This window comes from Physella acuta, unplaced genomic scaffold, assembly GCF_028476545.2.
Source record: "Physella acuta isolate Inbredline_101_S28 unplaced genomic scaffold, ASM2847654v3 ptg000457l, whole genome shotgun sequence".
NCBI lineage: Eukaryota > Metazoa > Mollusca > Gastropoda > Physidae > Physella > Physella acuta.
This window is the reverse complement of record NW_026731976.1, coordinates 828,219-852,078: the sequence shown is the minus strand read 5'-3', so window position 1 is coordinate 852,078 and position 23,860 is coordinate 828,219. Positions and strand designations below refer to the sequence as shown.

At 48.3% G+C, this 23,860-nt stretch overlaps 1 protein-coding gene and 1 pseudogene across 1 annotated transcript; both read right to left on the bottom strand.

The window, feature by feature from the left end:
* Window positions 1-4,615: 4,615 nt before the first annotated feature.
* Window positions 4,616-5,347, bottom strand: LOC131943495 (uncharacterized; annotated as a pseudogene).
* A 4,647-nt stretch (window positions 5,348-9,994) lies between these two features.
* Window positions 9,995-23,582, bottom strand: LOC131943493 (uncharacterized). The gene is made up of 14 exons (XM_059303653.1): window positions 23,463-23,582; window positions 23,155-23,249; window positions 22,102-22,189; window positions 21,340-21,546; window positions 20,836-21,015; window positions 20,241-20,660; window positions 19,561-19,680; window positions 18,997-19,140; window positions 18,466-18,657; window positions 18,162-18,359; window positions 17,717-17,926; window positions 14,131-14,262; window positions 11,828-11,977; window positions 9,995-10,164 (listed from the first exon to the last, which is right to left on the bottom strand). Exons 1-14 carry the CDS (start codon window positions 23,542-23,544, stop codon window positions 9,995-9,997), a joined length of 2,388 nt encoding a protein of 795 aa, XP_059159636.1. The 5' UTR covers window positions 23,545-23,582.
* Window positions 23,583-23,860: the final 278 nt, after the last annotated feature.

The following is a 23,860-nucleotide window of genomic DNA, read 5'->3' as shown; positions in this document are numbered from 1 at the left end:
CTCTAAAATCCCCCACACGTAGCCCTCTAGAATCCCCCACACGTAGCCCTCTAGAAGTCCTCAAAACTCACTGTACTGACACGAAGGACCAAACCAGCCGACCCTGCACCGGTCACATGACTCCCGGCACTTGTCCTTACAGTGACACAAGAGGCCCAGATCGCTGCTTAACCACTGCTGGTCTGTAGGAACAGGTGAAGCCATGACTGACAGGTCACATGACTGACAGGTCACGTGAGAGACAGGTCACATGAGAGAAAGGTCACATGAGGGACAGGTCACATAAGAGACAGGTCACATGACTCACCTTCGTACATGCAGAGCGCCTGGAAGATGCGGCTACATCTCTCATCCTCCAGCTTCTCCATCTTGGCAACGGCGCAATTTCTCCCCAGCCCACCCCCGGGCACAGTGGACCCCCACATGGCCGGGTGTAAGGCCTGCCCCGTGTACCCCCAATGGAACGTTCCCTCTCCCGTCAGGTCCGTGGCGTCCACCCACGCGCCTCTGTCGCTTTCTGTGGACAACACATAACAATATTAATGGCTTGATTTGTTATAACACATAGACACACGCATACACGACTAGCATTATCATTAGCTGGGACTGAGTTTTTTATTTTTCATACTCAATCATTACTCAATCACTACTCATTAACTTCTCATTCACTACTCTTAGTATTAAATATGTTAAAATGTCTTAAAATGTACCATTTCACAAGCCGACTCTCGCCTTACGCTGCTATTTAGTTGTTTTATTTTCTGCTTTTCACTCGTTCATAATTTGTGAATTCGATTTTAAAATCAGATTTAGTCATACTTAGGTTCGACGTCTTTATTTAAAAAAAAAAACGTTATAACTACAAACTTTTATATGCACTGAAATAAGAAAGTAACCTAACACGTCTCATGAATCAGTAATTAAGGGTGATTTACCTGTGAACAATTTTTTTTTAACCAGAGTGAGGATGATTTACCTATGAACAATTTGTTTTGAACCAGAGTGAGGCTTTCAGGCGAGGAGAAAGTGGCCAGTCTCATGGCATTGTTGACACAGAGGGCCTAGGGTCAGAAGGGTTAAAGGTCAGTGGGGTTAGTGGGGTAGTGTGGACAGTGGGGTAGTGTGGTCAGTGGGGTAGTGTGGTCAGTGGGGTAGTGGGGTCAGTGGGGTAGTGGGGTAGTGTGGTCAGTGGGGTAGTGTTGTCAGTGGGGTAGTGGGGTAGTGTGGTCAGTGGGGTAGTGTTGTCAGTGGGGTAGTGTGGGGTAGTGTGGTCAGTGGGGTAGTGGGGTCAGTGGGGTCAGTTGGTCAATTGGGGTAGTGTGGTCAGTGAGGTAGTGTGGTAAGTGGGGTAGTGTGGTCAGTGGGGTAGTGTGGTCTGTGGGGTAGTGTGGTCAGTGGGGTAGTGTGGTCAGTGGGGTAGTGTGGTCAGTGGGGTAGTGTGGTCAGTGGGGTAGTGGGGTCAGTGGGGTCAGTTGGTCAATTGGGGTAGTGTGGTCAGTGAGGTAGTGTGGTAAGTGGGGTAGTGTTGACAGTGGGGTAGTGTGGTCAGTGGGGTAGTGTGGTCAGTGGGGTAGTGGGGTCAGTGGGGTCAGTTGGTCAATTGGGGTAGTGTGGTCAGTGAGGTAGTGTGGTAAGTGGGGTAGTGTTGACAGTGGGGTAGTGTGGTCAGTGGGGTAGTGTGGTCAGTGGGGTAGTGGGGTAGTGTGGTCAGTGGGGTAGTGTGGTCAGTGGGGTAGTGTGCTCAGTGGGGTAGTGTGGTCAGTGGGGTAGTGTGGTCAGTGGGGTAGTGTGGTCAGTGGGGTAGTGTGGTCAGTGGGGTAGTGGGGTCAGTGGGGTAGTGTGGTCAGTGGGGTAGTGTGGTCAGTGGGGTAGTGTGGTCAGTGGGGTAGTGTGGTCAGTGGGGTAGTGTGGTCAGTGGGGTAGTGGGGTAGTGTGGTCAGTGGGGTAGTGTGGTCAGTGGGGTAGTGTGGTCAGTGGGGATAGTGTGGTCAGTGGGGTAGTGTGGTCTGTGGGGTAGTGTGGTCAGTGGGGTAGTGTTGTCAGTGGGGTAGTGTGGTCAGTGGGGTAGTGGGGTCAGTGGGGTCAGTTGGTCAATTGGGGAAGTGTGGTCAGTGAGGTAGTGTGGTAAGTGGGGTAGTGTGGTCAATGGGGTAGTGTGGTCTGTGGGGTAGTGTGGTCAGTGGGGTAGTGGGGTCAGTGGGGTCAGTTGGTCAATTGGGGTAGTGTGGTCAGTGAGGTAGTGTAGTAAGTGGGGTAGTGTGGTCAGTGGGGTAGTGTGGTCTGTGGGGTAGTGTGGTCAGTGGGGTAGTGGGGTAGTGTGGTCAGTGGGGTAGTGTGGTCAGTGGGGTAGTGGGGTCAGTGGGGTAGTGTGGTCAGTGGGGTAGTGTGGTCAGTGGGGTAGTGTGGTCAGTGGGGTAGTGGGGTAGTGTGGTCAGTGGGGTAGTGTGGTCAGTGGGGTAGTGTGGTCAGTGGGGTAGTGTGGTCAGTGGGGTAGTGTGGTCAGTGGGGTAGTGTGGTCAGTGGGGTAGTGTGGTCAGTGGGGTAGTGTGGTCAGTGGGGTAGTGTGGTCAGTGGGGTAGTGTGGTCAGTGGGGTAGTGTGGTCAGTGGGGTAGTGGGGTAGTGTGGTCAGTGGGGTAGTGGGGTCAGTGGGGTAGTGTGGTCAGTGGGGTAGTGTGGTCAGTGGGGTAGTGTGGTCAGTGGGGTAGTGTGGTCAGTGGGGTAGTGTGGTCAGTGGGGTAGTGTGGTCAGTGGGGTAGTGTGGTCAGTGGGGTAGTGTGGTCAGTGGGGTAGTGTGGTCAGTGGGGTAGTGTGGTCAGTGGGATCAGTGAGGTAGTGGGGTCAGTAGGTAGTGTGGTCAGTAGGTAGTGTGGTCAGTCGGGTAGTGTGGTCAGTAGGTAGTGTGGTCAGTAGGTAGTGTGGTCAGTGGGGTAGTGGGGTAGTGTGGTCAGTGGGGTAGTGGGGTCAGTGGGGTATTGTGGTCAGTGGGGTAGTGGGGTAGTGTGGTCAGTGGGGTAGTATTGTCAGTGGGGTAGTGGGGTAGTGTGGTCAGTGTGGTCATTGAGGTAGTGTGGTCAGTGGGGTAGTGGGGTCAGTGGGGTAGTTTGGTCAGGTGGGTAGTGTGGTCAGTGGGGTAGTGTGGTCAGTGGGGTAGTGGGGTTGTGTGGTCAGTGTGGTCATTGAGGTAGTGGGGTCAGTAGGGTGCTCTATGGTGTGGGTCAGTGGGGTTGTCACATGACGTCAGACAAGAAAGGAGAGGCCAGGTGACAGCATGTCATGACGTAGACCGACCTTGGCATCGGTGTAATTGAGGTCATCCCCCATGCGGCTGTAGCAGACCCCGTCGCTGTGGAAGCTGTTTGTAAAGTTACAGCTCCGTGACGTCACTGAAACGTAAGGGGAGGGAGGGGGGGGAGTCGCTCAACTAGATGATAAACCACACACCAACCCACACACCAACCCACACACCAAACCACACACTAATCCACACACCAAACCACACACTAATCCACACACAAAACCACACACAAAACCACACACCAAACCACACATAAAAACACACGCCAAACCACACACTAAGCCACACACTAATCCACACACCAAACCACACACCAAACCACACACCAAACCACACATAAAAGCACACACCAAACCACACATAAAACCACACACTTAACCGCACACCAAACCGCACACCAAGCCACACACCAAACCACATACCAAACCACACATAAAACCACACACCAAACCACACATAAAAACACACGCCAAACCACACATAAAACCACACATAAAACCACACATAAAACCACATACCAAACCACACATAAAACCACACATAAAACCACACATAAAACCACACACCAAACCACACATAAAAGCCCACATATAACAACACACCAAACCACACACCAAACCACACATAAAACCACACACCAAACCACACACCAAACCACACACCAAGCCACACACCATGAATATCAATTAATAAACATTGTTCTAATCCACCAGCGAAAAAAAGTTTTTGTACGTCATGTGTACACAATTGTGGTGAGACGGTGTACACAATGGTGGTGAGACTGTGTACACAATTGTGGTGACTGTGTACACAACTGTGGTGAGACTGTACACAACTGTGGTGAGAAGGTGTACACAATTGTGGTCAGACTGTGTACACAACTGTGGTGATACGGTGTACACAACTGTGGTGATACGGTGTACACAATTGTGGTCAGACTGTGTACACAACTGTGGTGATACGGTGTACACAATTGTGGTGAGACGGTGTACACAATTGTGGTGAGACTGTGTACACAATTGTGGTGAGACGGTGTACACAATTGTGGTGAGACTGTGTACACAATTGTGGTGATACGGTGTACACAATTGTGGTGAGACTGTACACAACAGTGGTGATACGGTGTACACAATTGTGGTGAGACTGTGTACACAATTGTGGTGAGACTGTACACAATTGTGGTGAGACTGACAACAGTGACATACCTGTAATAATGTGTACACCAGCAAGCATGAGGAACATGCCGACATAGGGAACACTCTGCAACATGGAGGGTTTAACCTGCAAGACGATAGGAATAGGTTTAACCGCAACATAAAGGGTTTAACCTGCAAGATGGAGGGTTTAACCTGCAAGATGGAGGGTTTAACCTGCAAGACGACAGGAATAGGTTTAACCGCAACATAAAGGGTTTAACCTGCAAGATGGAGGGTTTAACCTGCAAGATGGAGGGTTTAACCTGCAAGACGACAGGAATAGGTTTAACCGCAACATAAAGGGTTTAACTTGCAACATGGAGGGTTTAACCTGCAAAACGACAGGAAAAGGTTTAACTGCGATATAGAGGGTTTAACTTGCAACATGGAGGGTTTAACCTGCAAGACGATAGGAATAGGTTTAACCGCAACATAGAGGGTTTAACTTGCAACATGGAGGGTTTAACCTGCAAGACGATAGGAATAGGTTTAACCGCAATATAGAGGGTTTAACTTGCAACATGGAGGGTTTAACTTGCAACATGGAGGGTTTAACCTGCAAGACGGTAGGAATAGGTTTAACCGCAATATAGAGGGTTTAACTTGCAACATGGAGGGTTTAACCTGCAAGACGGTAGGAATAGGTTTAACTTGCAACATGGAGGGTTTAACTTGCAACATGGAGGGTTTAACTTGCAACATGGAGGGTTTAACTTGCAACATGGAGGGTTTAACCTGCAAGACGATAGGAATAGGTTTAACTTGCAACATGAAGGGTTTAACTTGCAACATGGAGGGTTTAACTTGCAACATAGATGGTTTAACTTGCAACATAGAGGGTTTAACTTGCAACATGGAGGTTTTAACCTGCCAAATGAACCCTTCAAGTCACCAAATAAACTCGTCCGACTGGTGTATGGGTACTTAAAACTACTGGGTTGACTCAGACAGTCCTTCTGTTAAGCCAGGCACTCAATAGGTTCCAGGTTCTATGTTCTAGACGAGGTTCTGTTCTAGACTAGGTTCTAGACTAGGTTCTGTTCTATTCTAGACTAGGTTCTGTTCTAGACTAGGTTCTGTTCTGTTCTAGACTAGGTTCTAGACTAGGTTATGTTCTAGACTAGGTTCTGTTCTAGGTCTACTCTAGTTCTACTCTAGGTCTAGGTCTACTCTAGGTCTAGGTCTACTCTAGGTCTACTCTAGCTCTAGTTCTACTCTAAGTCTAGGTCTACTCTAGGTCTAGGTCTACTCTAGGTCTACTCTAGGTCTACTCTAGGAGTCTAGGTCTACTCTAAGTCTAGGTCTACTCTAGGTCTACTCTAGCTCTAGGTCTACTCTAAGTCTAGGTCTACTCTAGGTCTAGGTCTACTCTAGGTCTACTCTAGGTCTAGGTCTACTCTAGGAGTCTAGGTCTACTCTAGGTCTAGGTCTACTCTAGGTCTACTCTAGGTCTACTCTAGCTCTAGGTCTACTCTAAGTCTAGGTCTACTCTAGGTCTAGGTCTACTCTAGGTCTACTCTAGGTCTACTCTAGGAGTCTAGGTCTACTCTAGGTCTACTCTAGGTCTACTCTAGCTCTAGGTCTACTCTAAGTCTAGGTCTACTCTAGGTCTAGGTCTACTCTAGGTCTACTCTAGGTCTACTCTAGGTCTAGGTCTACTCTAAGTCTAGGTCTACTCTAGGTCTACTCTAGCTCTAGGTCTACTCTAAGTCTAGGTCTACTCTAGGTCTAGGTCTACTCTAGGTCTACTCTAGGTCTACTCTAGGTCTAGGTCTACTCTAAGTCTAGGTCTACTCTAGGTCTACTCTAGCTCTAGGTCTACTCTAAGGTCTACTCTAGGTCTAGGTCTACTCTAGGAGTCTAGGTCTACTCTAGGTCTAGGTCTACTCTAGGTCTAGGTCTACTCTAGGTCTACTCTAGCTCTAGGTCTACTCTAAGTCTAGGTCTACTCTAGGTCTAGGTCTACTCTAGGTCTACTCTAGGTCTACTCTAGGAGTCTAGGTCTACTCTAGGTCTAGGTCTACTCTAGGTCTACTCTAGGTCTACTCTAGCTCTAGGTCTACTCTAAGTCTAGGTCTACTCTAGGTCTAGGTCTACTCTAGGTCTACTCTAGGTCTACTCTAGGAGTCTAGGTCTACTCTAGGTCTAGGTCTACTCTAGGTCTACTCTAGGTCTACTCTAGCTCTAGGTCTACTCTAAGTCTAGGTCTACTCTAGGTCTAGGTCTACTCTAGGTCTACTCTAGGTCTAGGTCTACTCTAAGTCTAGGTCTACTCTAGCTCTAGGTCTACTCTAAGTCTAGGTCTACTCTAGGTCTACTCTAGGTCTACTCTAGGTCTACTCTAGGTCTAGGTCTACTCTAAGTCTAGGTCTACTCTAGGTCTACTCTAGCTCTAGGTCTACTCTAGGAGTCTAGGTCTACTCTAGGTCTAGGTCTACTCTAGGTCTACTCTAGGTCTACTCTAGGTCTAGTTCTACTCTGGGAGGTCTAGCCCCATGCCTGATTGGTGGAGTCCTAATGCCAACTAGGGCTGACAAGGTTCCAGCCGTCTCATAGTGACCTGTTCATGCCGTCACGTGGTCAATGATATCAAGCTGACCATGACGTCACACATCAACATACGCTGGTCGTTAAGTGAACTCCGATCTGACCAGATGGTAAAATATATTTTTTTTGTTTACAACAAAATGGCCAACAGGAAATGATCCTCATGAGTTAAAAATAGCACTGATCGTGCGAAATATGATGCGCAATTTTTTGTTGACGTTTGTAAATTACTTATGAGAAGTTGTCAGTGTTTCTTCCAGACTTTTTTCTCCGGGGGGGGGGGGGGGGGGGGCACTTGAAATTTTTTTGGGGGGGGGGGGGGGGACACTGTTTAAAGTAAATATTTTCTATATAAATTAGATAAATTTCATTTCGTTCGGGGGGGGGTCGAATTTTTTCTGGAAGAAACTCTGGTGGTGGTGCACGGCTAATGAGTCAGGGTTAGGGTTAGGACTAGGGTTGGAGTCAGTGCTAGAGTCAGTGCAAGAGTCAGTGCTAGGGGAGTAAACCCATAAAGTAAACACATGAATTAAACACAAGCAGTAAACACATCAAGTGAACACATGAAGTAACAATTGAAGTAAACACATGAAATAAACACATGAAATAAACACATGAAGTAAACACATAAAGTAAACACATAAGTAAACACATGAAGTAAACATGATAACAAAACCACAAACGCTAATTAATTATTCAATTAATTAAAAATCACGAAAAGAAAAAAAATCATTTCGCTTTATTCACACAATCATATACATAAATAGCAATTTTCTAACGGTATACATTCAAAGCATTAGGTGCATACTGGGTACCAAGATATATAGAGATAAGAGGTTCTAAAGGTGTGTCACACAGTCCTGCTCCAGGTGTGTCACACAGTCCTGCTCCAGGTGTGTCATACAGTCCTGCTCCAGGTGTGTCACACAGTCCTGCTCCAGGTGTGTCACACAGTCCTGCTCCAGGTGTGTCACACAGTCCTGCTCCAGGTGTGTCACACAGTCTGCTCCAGGTGTGTCACACAGTCCTGCTCCGGGTGTGTCATACAGTCCTGTTCCAGGTGTGTCACACAGTCTGCTCCAGGTGTGTCTCACAGTCCTGCTCCGGGTGTGTCATACAGTCCTGCTCCAGGTGACACAGTCCTGCTCCAGGTGTGTCACATAGTCCTGCTCAAGGTGTGTCACATAGTCCTGCTCCAGGTGTGTCACACAGTCCTGCTCCAGGTGTGTCTCACAGTCTGCTCCAGGTGACACAGTCCTGCTCCGGGTGTGTCATACAGTCCTGTTCCAGGTGTGTCACACAGTCTGCTCCAGGTGTGTCTCACAGTCCTGCTCCGGGTGTGTCATACAGTCCTGCTCCAGGTGACACAGTCCTGCTCCAGGTGTGTCACATAGTCCTGCTCAAGGTGTGTCACATAGTCCTGCTCCAGGTGTGTCACACAGTCCTGCTCCAGGTGTGTCACACAGTCCTGCTCCAGGTGTGTCTCACAGTCTGCTCCAGGTGACACAGTCCTGCTCCGGGTGTGTCATACAGCCCTGCTCCAGGTGACACAGTCCTGCTCCAGGTGTGTCACATAGTCCTGCTCAAGGTGTGTCACATAGTCCTGCTCCAGGTGTGTCACACAGTCCTGCTCCAGGTGTGTCTCACAGTCTGCTCCAGGTGACACAGTCCTGCTCCGGGTGTGTCATACAGTCCTGTTCCAGGTGTGTCACACAGTCTGCTCCAGGTGTGTCTCACAGTCCTGCTCCGGGTGTGTCATACAGTCCTGCTCCAGGTGACACAGTCCTGCTCCAGGTGTGTCACATAGTCCTGCTCAAGGTGTGTCACATAGTCCTGCTCCAGGTGTGTCACACAGTCCTGCTCCAGGTGTGTCTCACAGTCTGCTCCAGGTGACACAGTCCTGCTCCGGGTGTGTCATACAGTCCTGTTCCAGGTGTGTCACACAGTCTGCTCCAGGTGTGTCTCACAGTCCTGCTCCGGGTGTGTCATACAGTCCTGCTCCAGGTGACACAGTCCTGCTCCAGGTGTGTCACATAGTCCTGCTCAAGGTGTGTCACATAGTCCTGCTCCAGGTGTGTCACACAGTCCTGCTCCAGGTGTGTCACACAGTCCTGCTCCAGGTGTGTCTCACAGTCCTGCTCCGGGTGTGTCATACAATCCTGCTCCAGGTGTGTTACTCTGCTCCAGGTGTGTCACACAGTCCTGCTCCAGGTGTGTCACACAGTCCTGCTCCAGGTGTGTCACACAGTCCTGCTCCAGGTGTGTCACACAGTCCTGCTCCAGGTGTGTCTCACAGTCTGCTCCAGGTGACACAGTCCTGCTCCGGGTGTGTCATACAGTCCTGCTCCAGGTGACACAGTCCTGCTCCAGGTGTGTCACATAGTCCTGCTCAAGGTGTGTCACACAGTCCTGCTCCAGGTGTGTCACACAGTCCTGCTCCAGGTGTGTCACACAGTCCTGCTGCAGGTCACACAGTCCTGTTCCAGGTGACACAGTCCTGCTCCAGGTGTGTCACACAGTCCTGCTCCAGGTGTGTCACTCTGCTCCAGGTGTGTCACATGGTCCTGCTCCAGGTGTGTCACACAGTCCTGCTCCAGGTGTGTCACATAGTCCTGCTCCAGGTGACACAGTCTGCTCCAGGTGTGTCACACAGTCCTGCTCCAGGTGTGTCACATAGTCCTGCTCCAGGTGTGTCACACAGTCCTGCTCCAGGTGTGTCACACAGTCCTGCTCCAGGTGTGTCACACAGTCCTGCTCCAGGTGTGTCACACAGTCCTGCTCCAGGTGTGTCACACAGTCCTGCTCCAGGTGACACAGTCTGCTCCAGGTGACACAGTCTGCTCCAGGTGTGTCACACAGTCCTGCTCCAGGTGTGTCACACAGTCCTGCTCCAGGTGTGTCACACAGTCCTGCTCCAGGTGTGTCACACAGTCCTGCTCCAGGTGTGTCACACAGTTAGGCTGAAGTTCCCGTCCCTTCAGAAGACTGTGTGCTAGTTGTTGCTGACGTCATTTCCGTTGCCTTTGACTCTGTCTTCCCGAGGGAGAGGCCGCTCTCGTCAGGGTGGGGCTCGATGGGGGGTTTGGGCGGGGTTTGGGGTTTACGTCCAGTGCTCATTCGTCGTGCTGGAAGTGGTAGAATAAAAGGGTTGTGGTGGTGTGGTTGGTGGTGCGGTTGGTGGTGTGGTTGGTGGTGTGGTTGGTGGTGTGGTTGGTGATGTGGTTGGTGGTGTGGTTGGTGGTGTGGTTGGTGATGTGGTTTGTGATGAGGTTGGTGGTGTGGTTGGTGGTGTGGTTGGTGATGTGGTTGGTGATGTGGTTGGTGATGTGGTTTGTGATGTGGTTTGTGATGTGGTTGGTGATGTGGTTTATGATGAGGTTGGTTGTGTGGTTGGTGATGTGGTTTGTGATGTCGTTGGTGATGTGGTTTGTGATGAGGTTGGTGGTGTGGTTGGTGATGTGGTTGGTGATGTGGTTTGTGATGTGGTTGGTGATGTGATTGGTGATGTGGTTGGTGGTGTAGTTGGTGGTGTGGTTGGTGGTGTGGTTGGTGATGTGGTTGGTGGTGTGGTTGGTGATGTGTTTGGTGGTATGATTGGTGATGTGGTTGGTGATGTGGTTGGTGATGTAGATGGTGATGTGGTTGGTGGTGTAGTTGGTGGTGTGGTTGGTGATGATGTGGTATGGTTGGTGATGTAGATGGTGATGTGGTTGGTGGTGTAGTCGGTGGTGTGATTTGTGTTGAGGTTGGGGATGTGGTGTTGTGACGTGGTTGGTGATGTCGTTGGTGAGGTGGTTGGTTATGTTGTGATGTGGTTGGTGACGTGGATGGTGGTGTGGGTGTGGTTTGTGTTGAGGTTGGTGTAACGTTTACCTATCTATCAGCCAGATAGATGGTGAACGTCCCCGGATTCTTTTTTCGGGGTAATATGCAAATGACTTAAAGCCTAAATGGATGAACACTAACTCAACAACACACTAGGGCTCGAATCCGATGTCTAGGGAAAACTAGTGATACTATTGAAATTAACACTCATCCAATCTGCATACAACCTTTAATAAGCGAACACAGTTGTGGCAGAACACAAGGTTAAACTAGATAAAATATTTAATTTATAAAATATCAAAACCCAACTTACAAAGTGTAAGAAAAAACACTATCACAGATTTCAACACTGTATAAAAATAGCCACAGGTCACACAACACTGCTATAGCTTCATGAATCACTTGGCGACAAGTAATATCATACTAGAAGACTAAATCAACTTAAGAAAGCATAGCACACACAGGACTTAAGTTCTCTCACGTTCAAATGGTCAGAATCTATTGCCGGACAATATGGACGGCCTGGTCTCAATGGACCGTTTGATCAAGGTAGACTGCCACGTGTTGCGAGTGTGCGGTGCAGTTAAAGACTTATGCAACAGGGGAGGTTATCCTCAACTCATGTAGCCATTGGTTGGGATGGTCATCTGATCAGAATCAATCAATCAGATCTTAATGGAAAATTTCTTAGTCTTAGACACCCTTAATAAGACAGTGGAAAATCCCCGGTAGTCGCACCATCACTCCATATAAGGTATTATACAATGTCAAAATAAAAATGGAACCTGACTCGACCTAAGTAGGTCACATTGGGGATGTGGTGTTGTGATGTGGTTGGTGACGTGGATGGTGGTGTGGTTGGTGAGGTGGTTGGTTATGTTGTGATGTGGTTGGTGATGTGGATGGTGATGTGGATGGTGGTGTGGTTGGCAAGATTTCTGTGATGGCCCTCCCCCAACCTACAGAGCCGTCTCCTGGCCCGCTTCTTGCTGTAGCGCTGGCTCAGGTAGAAGAGGAGCCACATGACGAGGCCAAAGGTCACCAGGTAACCCAGCAAGGTCACGATATCCCAGAAGTAGGAGCTCAGGGGCTGGGTGGGGTTCGATCTGGGGTCTGTGGGCGAGATGACATAGGCGTGGCTGATCTCCGCACATGACATTCATCAAATGTAACACGACATTCATCAAATGTCACATGACATTCATCAAATGTCACATGACATTTATAATATTACCCATGACATTTATAATATTACCCATGACATTTATCAAATGTCCCATAACATTCATCAAATGTCCAATGACATTCATCAAATGTAATACGACATTAAAAATCTTGAAAACATAATTTGAAAATGCGACATGATATAAAAATATGATATGACTTTCAAAATATACTAGAATACCCGTCATCCGTTGGATAACTGTGGGTTTCGGGGGTCATCCATCAAAAAACATCACGTCTGTCACTCAGAGGCATAGCGACCCTTCCCGGCGCCCGGGGACAAACTTTTCGATTTGAACCCCCCCCCCCCCCAAGATTTCGATTTTCAACCCCCCCCCCCCACCCCCTTCAAACTTTTGATGTGCACCCCCCCCCCCCCCCACTCAAAATTTCCATTTGAACCCCCCTCAACCTTTCAATTTATTTTTCCAAATTATTTTGGCGCCCCAACATGTCCCCCCCCCCCCTCCACCTCCCCCCGCCTCCCCTTCCCTCCCGCCCCCCCCCTCCTCGCTACGCTACTGCAGTGTCACTTATCGTCACAAAAAACAGAACCCACATTCAAAAATATGTTTTTTATCTTTTAAAAACACCGAAAACAACGATTTCGGACTATCCCTTCATATATTGACGTCACAGGTGACCTACTCAACTCTACTTCACCTGCCCAGTGTCCCGCCAAGTCTGAGACAACAAAAACGATTCCAGCCAAGCATGTCTCTGACCACACTATCCCTTCATTTGCTTAGGACAAAGAAACAGATGAACCCTACTTCACGTGCCCTGTGCCCCGCGAGGTCCTGATAGTCAACCTTATCATTCACATATAGGGCTTAAGAAAAAATAATTGAAAACGTAAAAAAAAAAAAAGTTCTATTAATGTTTATGACACTGGCTTTAAAATTTAGCCTTCATTCTCCAAAGCAAATTTTAAAATGCTTTTCTGGCATATCTAGCCCTGGCCACCTATACCATGTTTAAATAATGTGAACACCCGCCATTTTGCTCGTGGTAAACATGGCCTAAAAATGTTAGGAAGTCATTCGTCCGGTCCGTACGCCATATTGTTGTTAGCAGCCGACCACGCCTCCAAGTTAGTGAGTAATCCTACTATATCTAGATATAAAACCTAGATAACAAAAAAATCCCATGTATTCTCGAATTAGATGATCATTGAAGCTAAACAAAGATTTATATAAAATAATTAAGGCCCGAAATAGATTCTAGATGTAGAATTTACATTAAGTCTAGATCTATGACTCTAGTGACCTAGATCTAGATTCTAGGCCCTAGGCTAGATTCTCGACAGCTGATCTTTAGATCTAGAGAAATTTATCGTAAAACTAAATGAAAAAGACAGTTGAAAATTGATATAAGTGTTGGAACGTAATAAATACAGCAAACGGACGTATTGTTAAAGTTATGACCGACAGAAAATTAGATTTAGAACGCGTTAAACTTTGGAATGGGAACACAATTTTCTTCGATAGACGCGCCGCCATTTTATTGTACTAAAGAGTCAACAAAAAACTCTGACGTCACTATCAAGGGACGTCACTATCCCCACAAAGTTTATTCAAAGTATTAACATTTTTAAAAAAATACGGTTAATTTAACTATGAATAAATCAATAAATTAATTAACGTCTTTAAATAAATGTGTGATTAACAGTCTGTCTGCATTAAAAAATTATTCTCTACCTACATACTATTTTACAGCTTTCCAGATAGAGCCGAACATATCAGGATACTTGATCAGGCAAACAAACAAATAAATATTCAAACATGTAAACAAACTTGACTTTTAGTAGTATATAGATGACACGATACTGTAACATGATATTCAGAAAATATGACATTTACAAACCTGGACATGACATTTACAAAAATCGCCACGACATGATAAGCCATGCAGAAACAAAATTGCATAACTTGGTTAATGCACTAGCAACGAAATGAACAAACAGACAAACTGACCATACAAAGGTACAAACAGACAAACTGACCACTCAAAGGTACAAACAGACTAACAGACAAACAGACCTGTCTCGCAGTAGTCCCCTGATTTACCCAGTTCACAATCGTAGCAGAAGCCGTTGTAGTGGCACTTCCGGTCAAGGCAGAGTTGGTTGCACTCAGATGCACATCCGTAGCCGTAGTAGGGCGGGGCACAGTCTGACATACATACACACATATATTTACATACATAGAGGGATGACAGGTTGGGTTAGTGGTTGGGTTAGTGGTTGGGTTAGTGGTTGGGTTAGTGGTTGGGTTAGTGGTTGGGTTAGTGGTTGGGTTAGTGGTTGGGTTAGTGGTTGGGTTAGTGGTTGGGTTAGTGGTTGGGTTAGTGGTTGGGTTAGTGGTTGGGTTAGTGGTTGGGTTAGTGGTTGGGTTAGTGGTTGGGTTAGTGGTTGGGTTAGTGGTTGGGTTAGTGGTTAGTGGTTGGGTTAGTGGTTGGGTTAGTGGTTGGGTTAGTGGTTGGGTTAGTGGTTGGGTTAGTGGTTGTGTTAGTGGTTGGGTTAGTGGTTGGGTTAGTGGTTGGGTTAGTGGTTGGGTTAGTGGTTGGGTTAGTGGTTGGGTTAGTGGTTGGGTTAGTGGTTGGGTTAGTGGTTGGGTTAGTGGTTGGGTTAGTGGTTGGGTTAGTGGTTGGGTTAGTGGTTGGGTTAGTGGTTGGGTTAGTGGTTGGGTTAGTGGTTGGGTTAGTGGTTGGGTTAGTGGTTGGGTTAGTGGTTGGGTTAGTGGTTGGGTTAGTGGTTGGGTTAGTGGTTGGGTTAGTGGTTGGGTTAGTGGTTGGGTTAGTGGTTGGGTTAGTGGTTGGGTTAGTGGTTGGGTTAGTGGTTGGGTTAGTGGTTAGTGGTTGGGTTAGTGGTTAGTGGTTGGGTTAGTGGTTGGGTTAGTGGTTGGGTTAGTGGTTGGGTTAGTGGTTGGGTTAGTGGTTGGGTTAGTGGTTGGGTTAGTGGTTGGGTTAGTGGTTGGGTTAGTGGTTAGTGGTTGGGTTAGTGGTTGGGTTAGTGGTTGGGTTAGTGGTTGGGTTAGTGGTTGGGTTAGTGGTTGGGTTAGTGGTTGGGTTAGTGGTTGGGTTAGTGGTTGGGTTAGTGGTTGGGTTAGTGGTTGGGTTAGTGGTTAGTGGTTGGGTTAGTGGTTAGTGGTTGGGTTAGTGGTTGGGTTAGTGGTTGGGTTAGTGGTTGGGTTAGTGGTTGGGTTAGTGGTTGGGTTAGTGGTTGGGTTAGTGGTTGGGTTAGTGGTTGGGTTAGTGGTTGGGTTAGTGGTTGGGTTAGTGGTTGGGTTAGTGGTTGGGTTAGTGGTTGGGTTAGTGGTTGGGTTAGTGGTTGGGTTAGTGGTTGGGTTAGTGGTTGGGTTAGTGGTTGGGTTAGTGGTTGGGTTAGTGGTTGGGTTAGTGGTTGGGTTAGTGGTTGGGTTAGTGGTTGGGTTAGTGGTTGGGTTAGTGGTTAGTGGTTGGGTTAGTGGTTAGTGGTTGGGTTAGTGGTTGGGTTAGTGGTTGGGTTAGTGGTTGGGTTAGTAGTTGGGTTAGTGGTTGTGTTAGTGGTTGGGTTAGTGGTTGGGTTAGTGGTTGGGTTAGTGGTTGGGTTAGTGGTTGGGTTAGTGGTTGGGTTAGTGGTTGGGTTAGTGGTTGGGTTAGTGGTTGGGTTAGTGGTTGGGTTAGTGGTTGGGTTAGTGGTTGGGTTAGTGGTTGGGTTAGTGGTTGGGTTAGTGGTTAGTGGTTGGGTTAGTGGTTAGTGGTTGGGTTAGTGGTTGGGTTAGTGGTTGGGTTAGTGGTTGGGTTAGTGGTTGGGTTAGTGGTTGGGTTAGTGGTTAGTGGTTGGGTTAGTGGTTGGGTTAGTGGTTGGGTTAGTGGTTGGGTTAGTGGTTGGGTTAGTGGTTGGGTTAGTGGTTGGGTTAGTGGTTGGGTTAGTTGTTGGGTTAGTGGTTGGGTTAGTGGTTGGGTTAGTGGTTAGTTGTTGGGTTAGTGGTTAGTGGTTGGGTTAGTGGTTGGGTTAGTGGTTGGGTTAGTGGTTGGGTTAGTGGTTGGGTTAGTGGTTGGGTTAGTGGTTGGGTTAGTGGTTGGGTTAGTGGTTAGTGGTTGGGTTAGTGGTTAGTGGTTGGGTTAGTGGTTGGGTTAGTGGTTGGGTTAGTGGTTGGGTTAGTGGTTGGGTTAGTGGTTGGGTTAGTGGTTAGTGGTTGGGTTAGTGGTTGGGTTAGTGGTTGGGTTAGTGGTTGGGTTAGTGGTTGGGTTAGTGGTTGGGTTAGTGGTTGGGTTAGTGGTTGGGTTAGTTGTTGGGTTAGTGGTTGGGTTAGTGGTTGGGTTAGTGGTTAGTGGTTGGGTTAGTGGTTAGTGGTTGGGTTAGTGGTTGGGTTAGTGGTTGGGTTAGTGGTTGGGTTAGTGGTTGGGTTAGTGGTTGGGTTAGTGGTTGGGTTAGTGGTTGGGTTAGTGGTTGGGTTAGTGGTTAGTGGTTGGGTTAGTGGTTGGGTTAGTGGTTGGGTTAGTGGTTGGGTTAGTGGTTGGGTTAGTGGTTGGGTTAGTGGTTGGGTTAGTGGTTGGGTTAGTGGTTGGGTTAGTGGTTGGGTTAGTGGTTGGGTTAGTGGTTGGGTTAGTGGTTGGGTTAGTGGTTGGGTTAGTGGTTGGGTTAGTGGTTGGGTTAGTGGTTGGGTTAGTGGTTGGGTTAGTGGTTAGTGGTTGGGTTAGTGGTTAGTGGTTGGGTTAGTGGTTGGGTTAGTGGTTGGGTTAGTGGTTGGGTTAGTGGTTGGGTTAGTAGTTGGGTTAGTGGTTGGGTTAGTGGTTGGGTTAGTGGTTGGGTTAGTGGTTGGGTTAGTGGTTGGGTTAGTGGTTGGGTTAGTGGTTGGGTTAGTGGTTGGGTTAGTGGTTGGGTTAGTGGTTGGGTTAGTGGTTGGGTTAGTGGTTGGGTTAGTGGTTGGGTTAGTGGTTGGGTTAGTGGTTGGGTTAGTGGTTGGGTTAGTGGTCAGTGGTTGGGTTAGTGGTTGGGTTAGTGGTTGGGTTAGTGGTTGGGTTAGTGGTTGGGTTAGTGGTTGGGTTAGTGGTTGGGTTAGTGGTTGGGTTAGTGGTTGGGTTAGTGGTTAGTGGTTGGGTTAGTGGTTGGGTTAGTGGTTGGGTTAGTGGTTAGTGGTTGGGTTAGTGGTTGGGTTAGTGGTTGGGTTAGTGGTTGGGTTAGTGGTTGGGTTAGTGGTTGGGTTAGTGGTTGGGTTAGTGGTTGGGTTAGTGGTTAGTGGTTGGGTTAGTGGTTAGTGGTTGGGTTAGTGGTTGGGTTAGTGGTTGGGTTAGTGGTTGGGTTAGTGGTTGGGTTAGTGGTTGGGTTAGTGGTTGGGTTAGTGGTTGGGTTAGTGGTTGGGTTAGTGGTGTGGTTAAAAAACCTAACAAAAAGAAAAAAAAAGGATATAAAACCTAATAAACTAAAGCATTTAGTTATAAAATCTAATTAATTAACTAAAACATTGATTATAATACCTAATTCACCAAAACTGATTATAAAGCCTAATTAATTAACTAGAACACTAGATTATAAAGCCTAAAAAACTGCAAGCTTTGGACAGACAGACGGTTCAGAGCGACTTTAGATAGACAGACGGTACAGAGCGACTTTAGATAGACAGACGGTACATAGCGACTTACCGCCGTAGGTTTCGAACTCGCAAATCTCTAGCGAGTTGTGCAGACCCATGACGTTCATAACTATGGTAAGTACAGGTGCAGTAGAGCAGGTGTGGATGTGGGCCTGGAGATGCGTGGTGTGCCCCACCCCTCTGGCGGTGTGTACCGTCCGGCCGCTGACGTCATAGCTCTCCAGGAGGAAGCCGTCCATGAAGCTCCAGTCGTGCCGACCTGTGACGTCACCGGAAGGTCAAGGTCAGAGTGGGTGTGGTGTTTTGTGAGGTCATTGCAAGGTCAAGGTCAGATAGAGCGTGTATTTTGGTACGTCACGGAAAGGTCAAGGTCAGGTCGGGATTGTTTTTGGATTGTGTAAAGGTAAAAAATTCAGGTCAGGCTGGGTAAATTGTGACGTCATGGGAAGGTCAAGGGCGTGGTGTAGAATTTAGTGATGGGTAACGCAGCTCACGTGACGCCCTGTGGACGATGATCTCGTAGACGAGGCGTGGCTTGTCAAAGGTCAACTTCCAGTAGGCTGTGGGGTCCTCTTCCTGGGTCCTGGCGCACTCCGCCCCCAGCCCCGTCTCCCCGTCCACGGAGTAGTGGGACAGCTCCACCCCGCCCGTACGGGACATCTCCGTCTTCTGCCGCAAGGCCGAGTTCACGCCTAGGTCAAAGATGAAGGTCAATCTTCACGTGAAGGTGAAGGTCATATCTTTATATAAACAAATCTAGGATGGCGGCTCAGATGAGCCGGGAATCACGTGACCTACCGCCTGCCACGTGGAGCGAGCACAGCGTCTTGTTGGTGCTCCACCTCAGCTCCACCCGCTGCACGTAGTGGATGCCACGCCCACACCGGACATCCACCACAGTCTCCTCCACATTCAGCAGCCGCAGCTCGGTGCAGTTGTAGGAGGTCTCTAGGTCATTTGACAAGGTCATCGTCAGGTCATGCAGGCTATCTGGGGATAGTCACAAGGTCATCGTAAGGTCATGCAGGTTATCTGGGGATAATCATAAGGTCATCGTAAGGTCATGTAGGCTATCTGGGGATTGTCATAAGGTCATCAGAAGGTCATGCAGGCTATCTGGGGATAGTCACAAGGTCATCTGAAGGTCATGCAGGCTATCTGGGGATAGTCACAAGGTCATCGGAAGGTCATGCAGGCTATCTGGGGATAGTCATAAGGTCATCGGAAGGTCATGCAGGTTACTTTTGTATTGTTGCACTAGTCTAAGCCCCGGAGTTTGGGGGTTGGGGCGGGGGTCGGGGCGGGGGTCGGGGCGGGGTCGCAACTTACCTTTGTTATTGTGCACTAGGCTGACCCAAGCGATGAACTTGACGTCACCAAACTGGACCTTGAGGTAGTTGGTCTGGATGCAGGTCGTGACGTTATCGTCCATGAGCTCTCGTGGGACGAATGTACCCTCGTGCACGTGGTCTTCTAAATGACAGAGGAATTATCCGGACGTCCATGGAAACCAAAAGTTTTCTCAACGTTCTGACAAATATCTTTTAGCTAACGTGGCAAGCTTTTAACTCACTAATATAGAAACTCACTTATCTGGCAACTCTCTTATCTGGCAACTCACTTATCTGGCAACTTATCTGGCAACTTATCTGGCAACTTATCTGGCCACTTACTTATCTGACAACTCACTTATCTGGCAACTTATCTGGCAACTTATCTGGCAACTTATCTGGCCACTTACTTATCTGACAACTTACTTATCTGGCAACTCATTTGTCTGGCAACTTATCTGGCCACTTACTTATCTGGCCACTCACTTATCTGGCAACTTATCTGACAACTCACTTATCTGACAACTCACTTTCCTGGCCCCTCACTTATCTGGCCACTTACTTATCTGGCAAGCCGGGCCGAACCATCCAGCCTGGCATGTGGTTGCGATACACTCCCCGCTAGAGTTGCACTGGCCACGTTTACACCGGCACACGACCTTCTCTCCTAGCCACACGGGATCTGGGCGGATTAATTAGCTTAATTAGATACAGATTCATTAGGTTAATTAGATACAGATTAATTAGCTTAATTAGATACAGATTCATTTGGTTAATTAGATACAGATTCATTTGGTTAATTAGATACAGATTCATCAGGTTAATTATATACGGGCAGATTCATTAGCTTCATTAGATAAGGAGAGATTCATTAGGTTAATTAGATAAGGAGAGATTCATTAGGTTAATTAGATACAGATTCATTATGCTCATTAGACACGGACAAATTAACTATACGAGATGTACTAGAATTTTAAAAATTTAGCAAAAAACCTTTGTGGTCTGAAGAAATTAATTCTCTGGGCCAACAGGTCTGGCCAACAGGTCCAGCACAGTCTGGGCCAACAGGTCTAGTACAGTCTGGGCCAACAGGTCTGGGCCAACAGGTCTGGGCCAACAGGTCTGGGCCAACAGGTCTAGTACAGTCTGAGCCAACAGGTCTAGTACAGTCTGGGCCAACAAGTCTAGTACAGTCTGGGCCAACAGGTCTGGGCCAACAGGTCTGGCCAACAGGTCTAGTACAGTCTGAGCCAACAGGTCTGGCCAACAGGTCTAATACAGTCTGGGCCAACAGGTCTGGGCCAACAGGTCTAGTACAGTCTGGGCCAATAGGTCTGGCCAAAAAGTCTAGTACAGTCTGGGCCAACAGGTCTGGGCCAACAGGTCTGGCCAACAAGTCTAGTACAGTCTGGGCCAACAGGTCTGGGCCAACAGGTCTGATACAGTCTGGGCCAACAGGTCTGGCCAACAGGTCTAGTACAGTCTGGGCCAACAGGTCTGGGCCAACAGGTCTGATACAGTCTGGGCCAACAGGTCTGGCGAACAGGTCTAGTACAGTCTGGGCCAACAGGTCTAGTACAGTCTGGGCCAACAGGTCTGGGCCAACAGGTCTGGGCCAACAGGTCTGGGCCAACAAGTCTAATACAGTCTGGGCCAACAGGTCTGGGCCAACAGGTCTAGTACAGTCTGGGCCAACAGGTCTGGGCCAACAGTTCTGGCCAAAAGGTCTAGTACAGTCTGGGCCAACAGGTCTGGGCCAACAGGTCTGGGCCAACAGGTCTGGGCCAAAAGGTCTAGTACAGTCTGGGCCAACAGGTCTAGTACAGTCTGTGCCAACAGGTCTGGGCCAACAAGTCTAATACAGTCTGGGCTAACAGGTCTGGGCCAACAGGTCTGGTACAGTCTGGGCCAACAGGTCTGGGCCAACAGGTCTGGGCCAACAGGTCTGATACAGTCTGGGCCAACAGGTCTAGTACAGTCTGGGCCAACAGGTCTAGTACAGTCTGGGCCAACAGGTCTGGCCAACAGGTCTGGGCCAACAGGTCTGGGCCAACAGGTCTGGGCCAACAGGTCTGGGCCAACAGGTGTGGGCCAACAGGTCTAGTACAGTCTGGGCCAATTGGTCTAGTACAGTCTGTGCCAACAGGTCTGGGCCAACAAGTCTAATACAGTCTGGGCCAACAGGTCTGGGCCAACAGGTCTAGTACAGTCTGGGCCAACAGGTCTAGTACAGTCTGGGCCAACAGGTCTAGTACAGTCTGGGCCAACAGGTCTGGCCAACAGGTCTGGGCCAACAGGTCTGGGCCAACAGGTCTGGGCCAACAGGTCTGGGCCAACTAACCGTCTTTCATACAGAGCACGTCAAGCTGCTGCTCGCACGGGCGCTTGACCAGAGTTGAGTTCAAGGTCAAGGCCAGACAATAGTTGGCCTCACGCGTGGTGTTGGTGACGTCATGCACCAGCTCAAGGTTGACGGGAATGTTGTTGACGTCCCACACGAACGTCATATCCGGTAAACTTTTGCCTCCAGTCCAGACGCCAGAATTTGCTGAGGAAGGATTCCACACGTGACTCCTGACTCCACCACACACGTGACACACTGACGCCATCAATGACTCCACCACACACACTCCACTACACACATGACTCCTTGACTCTACCACACACACATGACTGACTCCACCACACACACTCCACTACACACATGACTCCTTGACTCTACCACACACACATTACTGACTCCACCACACACACTCCACTACACACATGACTCCTTGACTCTACCACACACACATTACTGACTCCACCACACACACTCCACTACACACATGACTCCTTGACTCTACAACACACACATTACTAACTCCACCACACACACTCCACTACACACATGACTCCTTGACTCTACCACACACACATTACTGACTCCACCACACACACTCCACTACACACATGACTCCTTGACTCTACCACACACACATTACTGACTCCACCACACACACTCCACTTCACACTGACGCCATCAATGACTCCACCACACACACTCCACTACACTCCTTGACTCCACCACACACGTGACACACTGGCGCCATCAATGACTCACATTTATTTTTGAGAAAATCCACGACTTGCCCGAGCTGAATGACGTCACTGATCATGACGGGCTGCATGCCGTGTTTGATGCACGTTTGCTGGGGGGGGGGGGGGAGTGGACACTGACCAATGATGACACTGACCAATGATGACACTGACACATGATGACACTGACCAATGATGACACTGACCAATGATGACACTGACCAATGATGACACTGACCAATGCTGACACTGACAAATGATAACACTGACCAATGATAACACTGACCAATGCTGACACTGACCAATGATGACACTGACCAATGCTGACACTGACCAATGATGACACTGTCAGAAAATGACACTGACCAGTGCTGACACTGATCAATGATGACCAATGATGACACTGAGCAATGATGACACTGACAGAAGATGACACTGACCAATGCTGACACTAAATAATGATGACATTGAATAATGCTGACATTTAAATGTGCCTTAGTGCCGCTAAGTGCCATAAACCCCCATACATTTACATATAAGAAAACGAACTATCCCTAGCCACCACTAACTGCCACTATCAACTGCCACTAACGTCTAACTACTGCCACTAACAAACTGCCACTAACAAACTGCCACTAACAAACTGCCACTAACAAACTGCCACTAACAAACTGCCACTAACAAACTGCCACTAACGAACTGCCACTAACGAACTGCCACTAACAACTGCCGCTAACAACTGCCACTAACAAACTGCCACTAACAAACTGCCACTAACAAACTGCCACTAACAAACTGCCACTAACAAACTGCCACTAACAAACTGCCACTAACAAACTGCCACTAAAAACTGCCACTAAAAACTGCCACTAAAAACTGCCACTAACACCTGCCACTAACAACTGACACTAACAAACTGCCACTAACAAACTGCCACTAACAAACTGCCACTAACAAACTGCCACTAACAAACTGCCACTAACAAACTGCCACTAACAAACTGCCACTAACAAACTGCCACTAACAAACTGCCACTAACACCTGCCACTAACACCTGCCACTAACACCTGCCACTAACCAATGCAGAGGCCCAGTCTCGCTCCAGTCCAACCAGTATGTAGCACGTGCGACCCAAGGTCAAACCGTTCATCGAAGCGCAATTCCTGGAGCTGACTGAAATCAGAACTATGGATGTCTCACCTGTCTCAGTGTCTCACCTGTCTCAGTGTCTCACCTGTCTCAGTGTCTCACCTGTCAGTGTCTCACCTGTCTCAGTGTCTCACCTGTCTCAGTGTCTCACCTGTCTCAGTGTATTGCCTGTCTGAAGACACACTAACCGTCCGTGTAAAGCTAATTGACCTAATTACACGTTCTACGAACAAATACCTGGCATCATTTGAAAGGTCATCAAGGTCACCAACAGCCTGGCCATTGGTTCACGTGCATACTGACCGAGTCCTTGGGTCATCTTTCACCTGACCTTGGCCTTTCGCTGACCCAGTTCACGAATCACGAATTTCACTATAGGATAGAGATTGGTGTTTAAGTGCATTAAGTTCAGGTTAGGTCTGACCTGGATATGACCTAACCCAAACTAGAATCCATGTCTACCCCTACCTTCACCCTCCCGTAGTTTTGTTTTATAACAAAAATCTTGCTCACATTAAACGGGAAGAACCCCCCCCCCCCACCACACAGTCCCACCACACAGTCCCACCACACAGTCCCACCACACAAACCCACAGTCTCCCACACATTCCGTGTACCTAATTGAATGTTTCTCC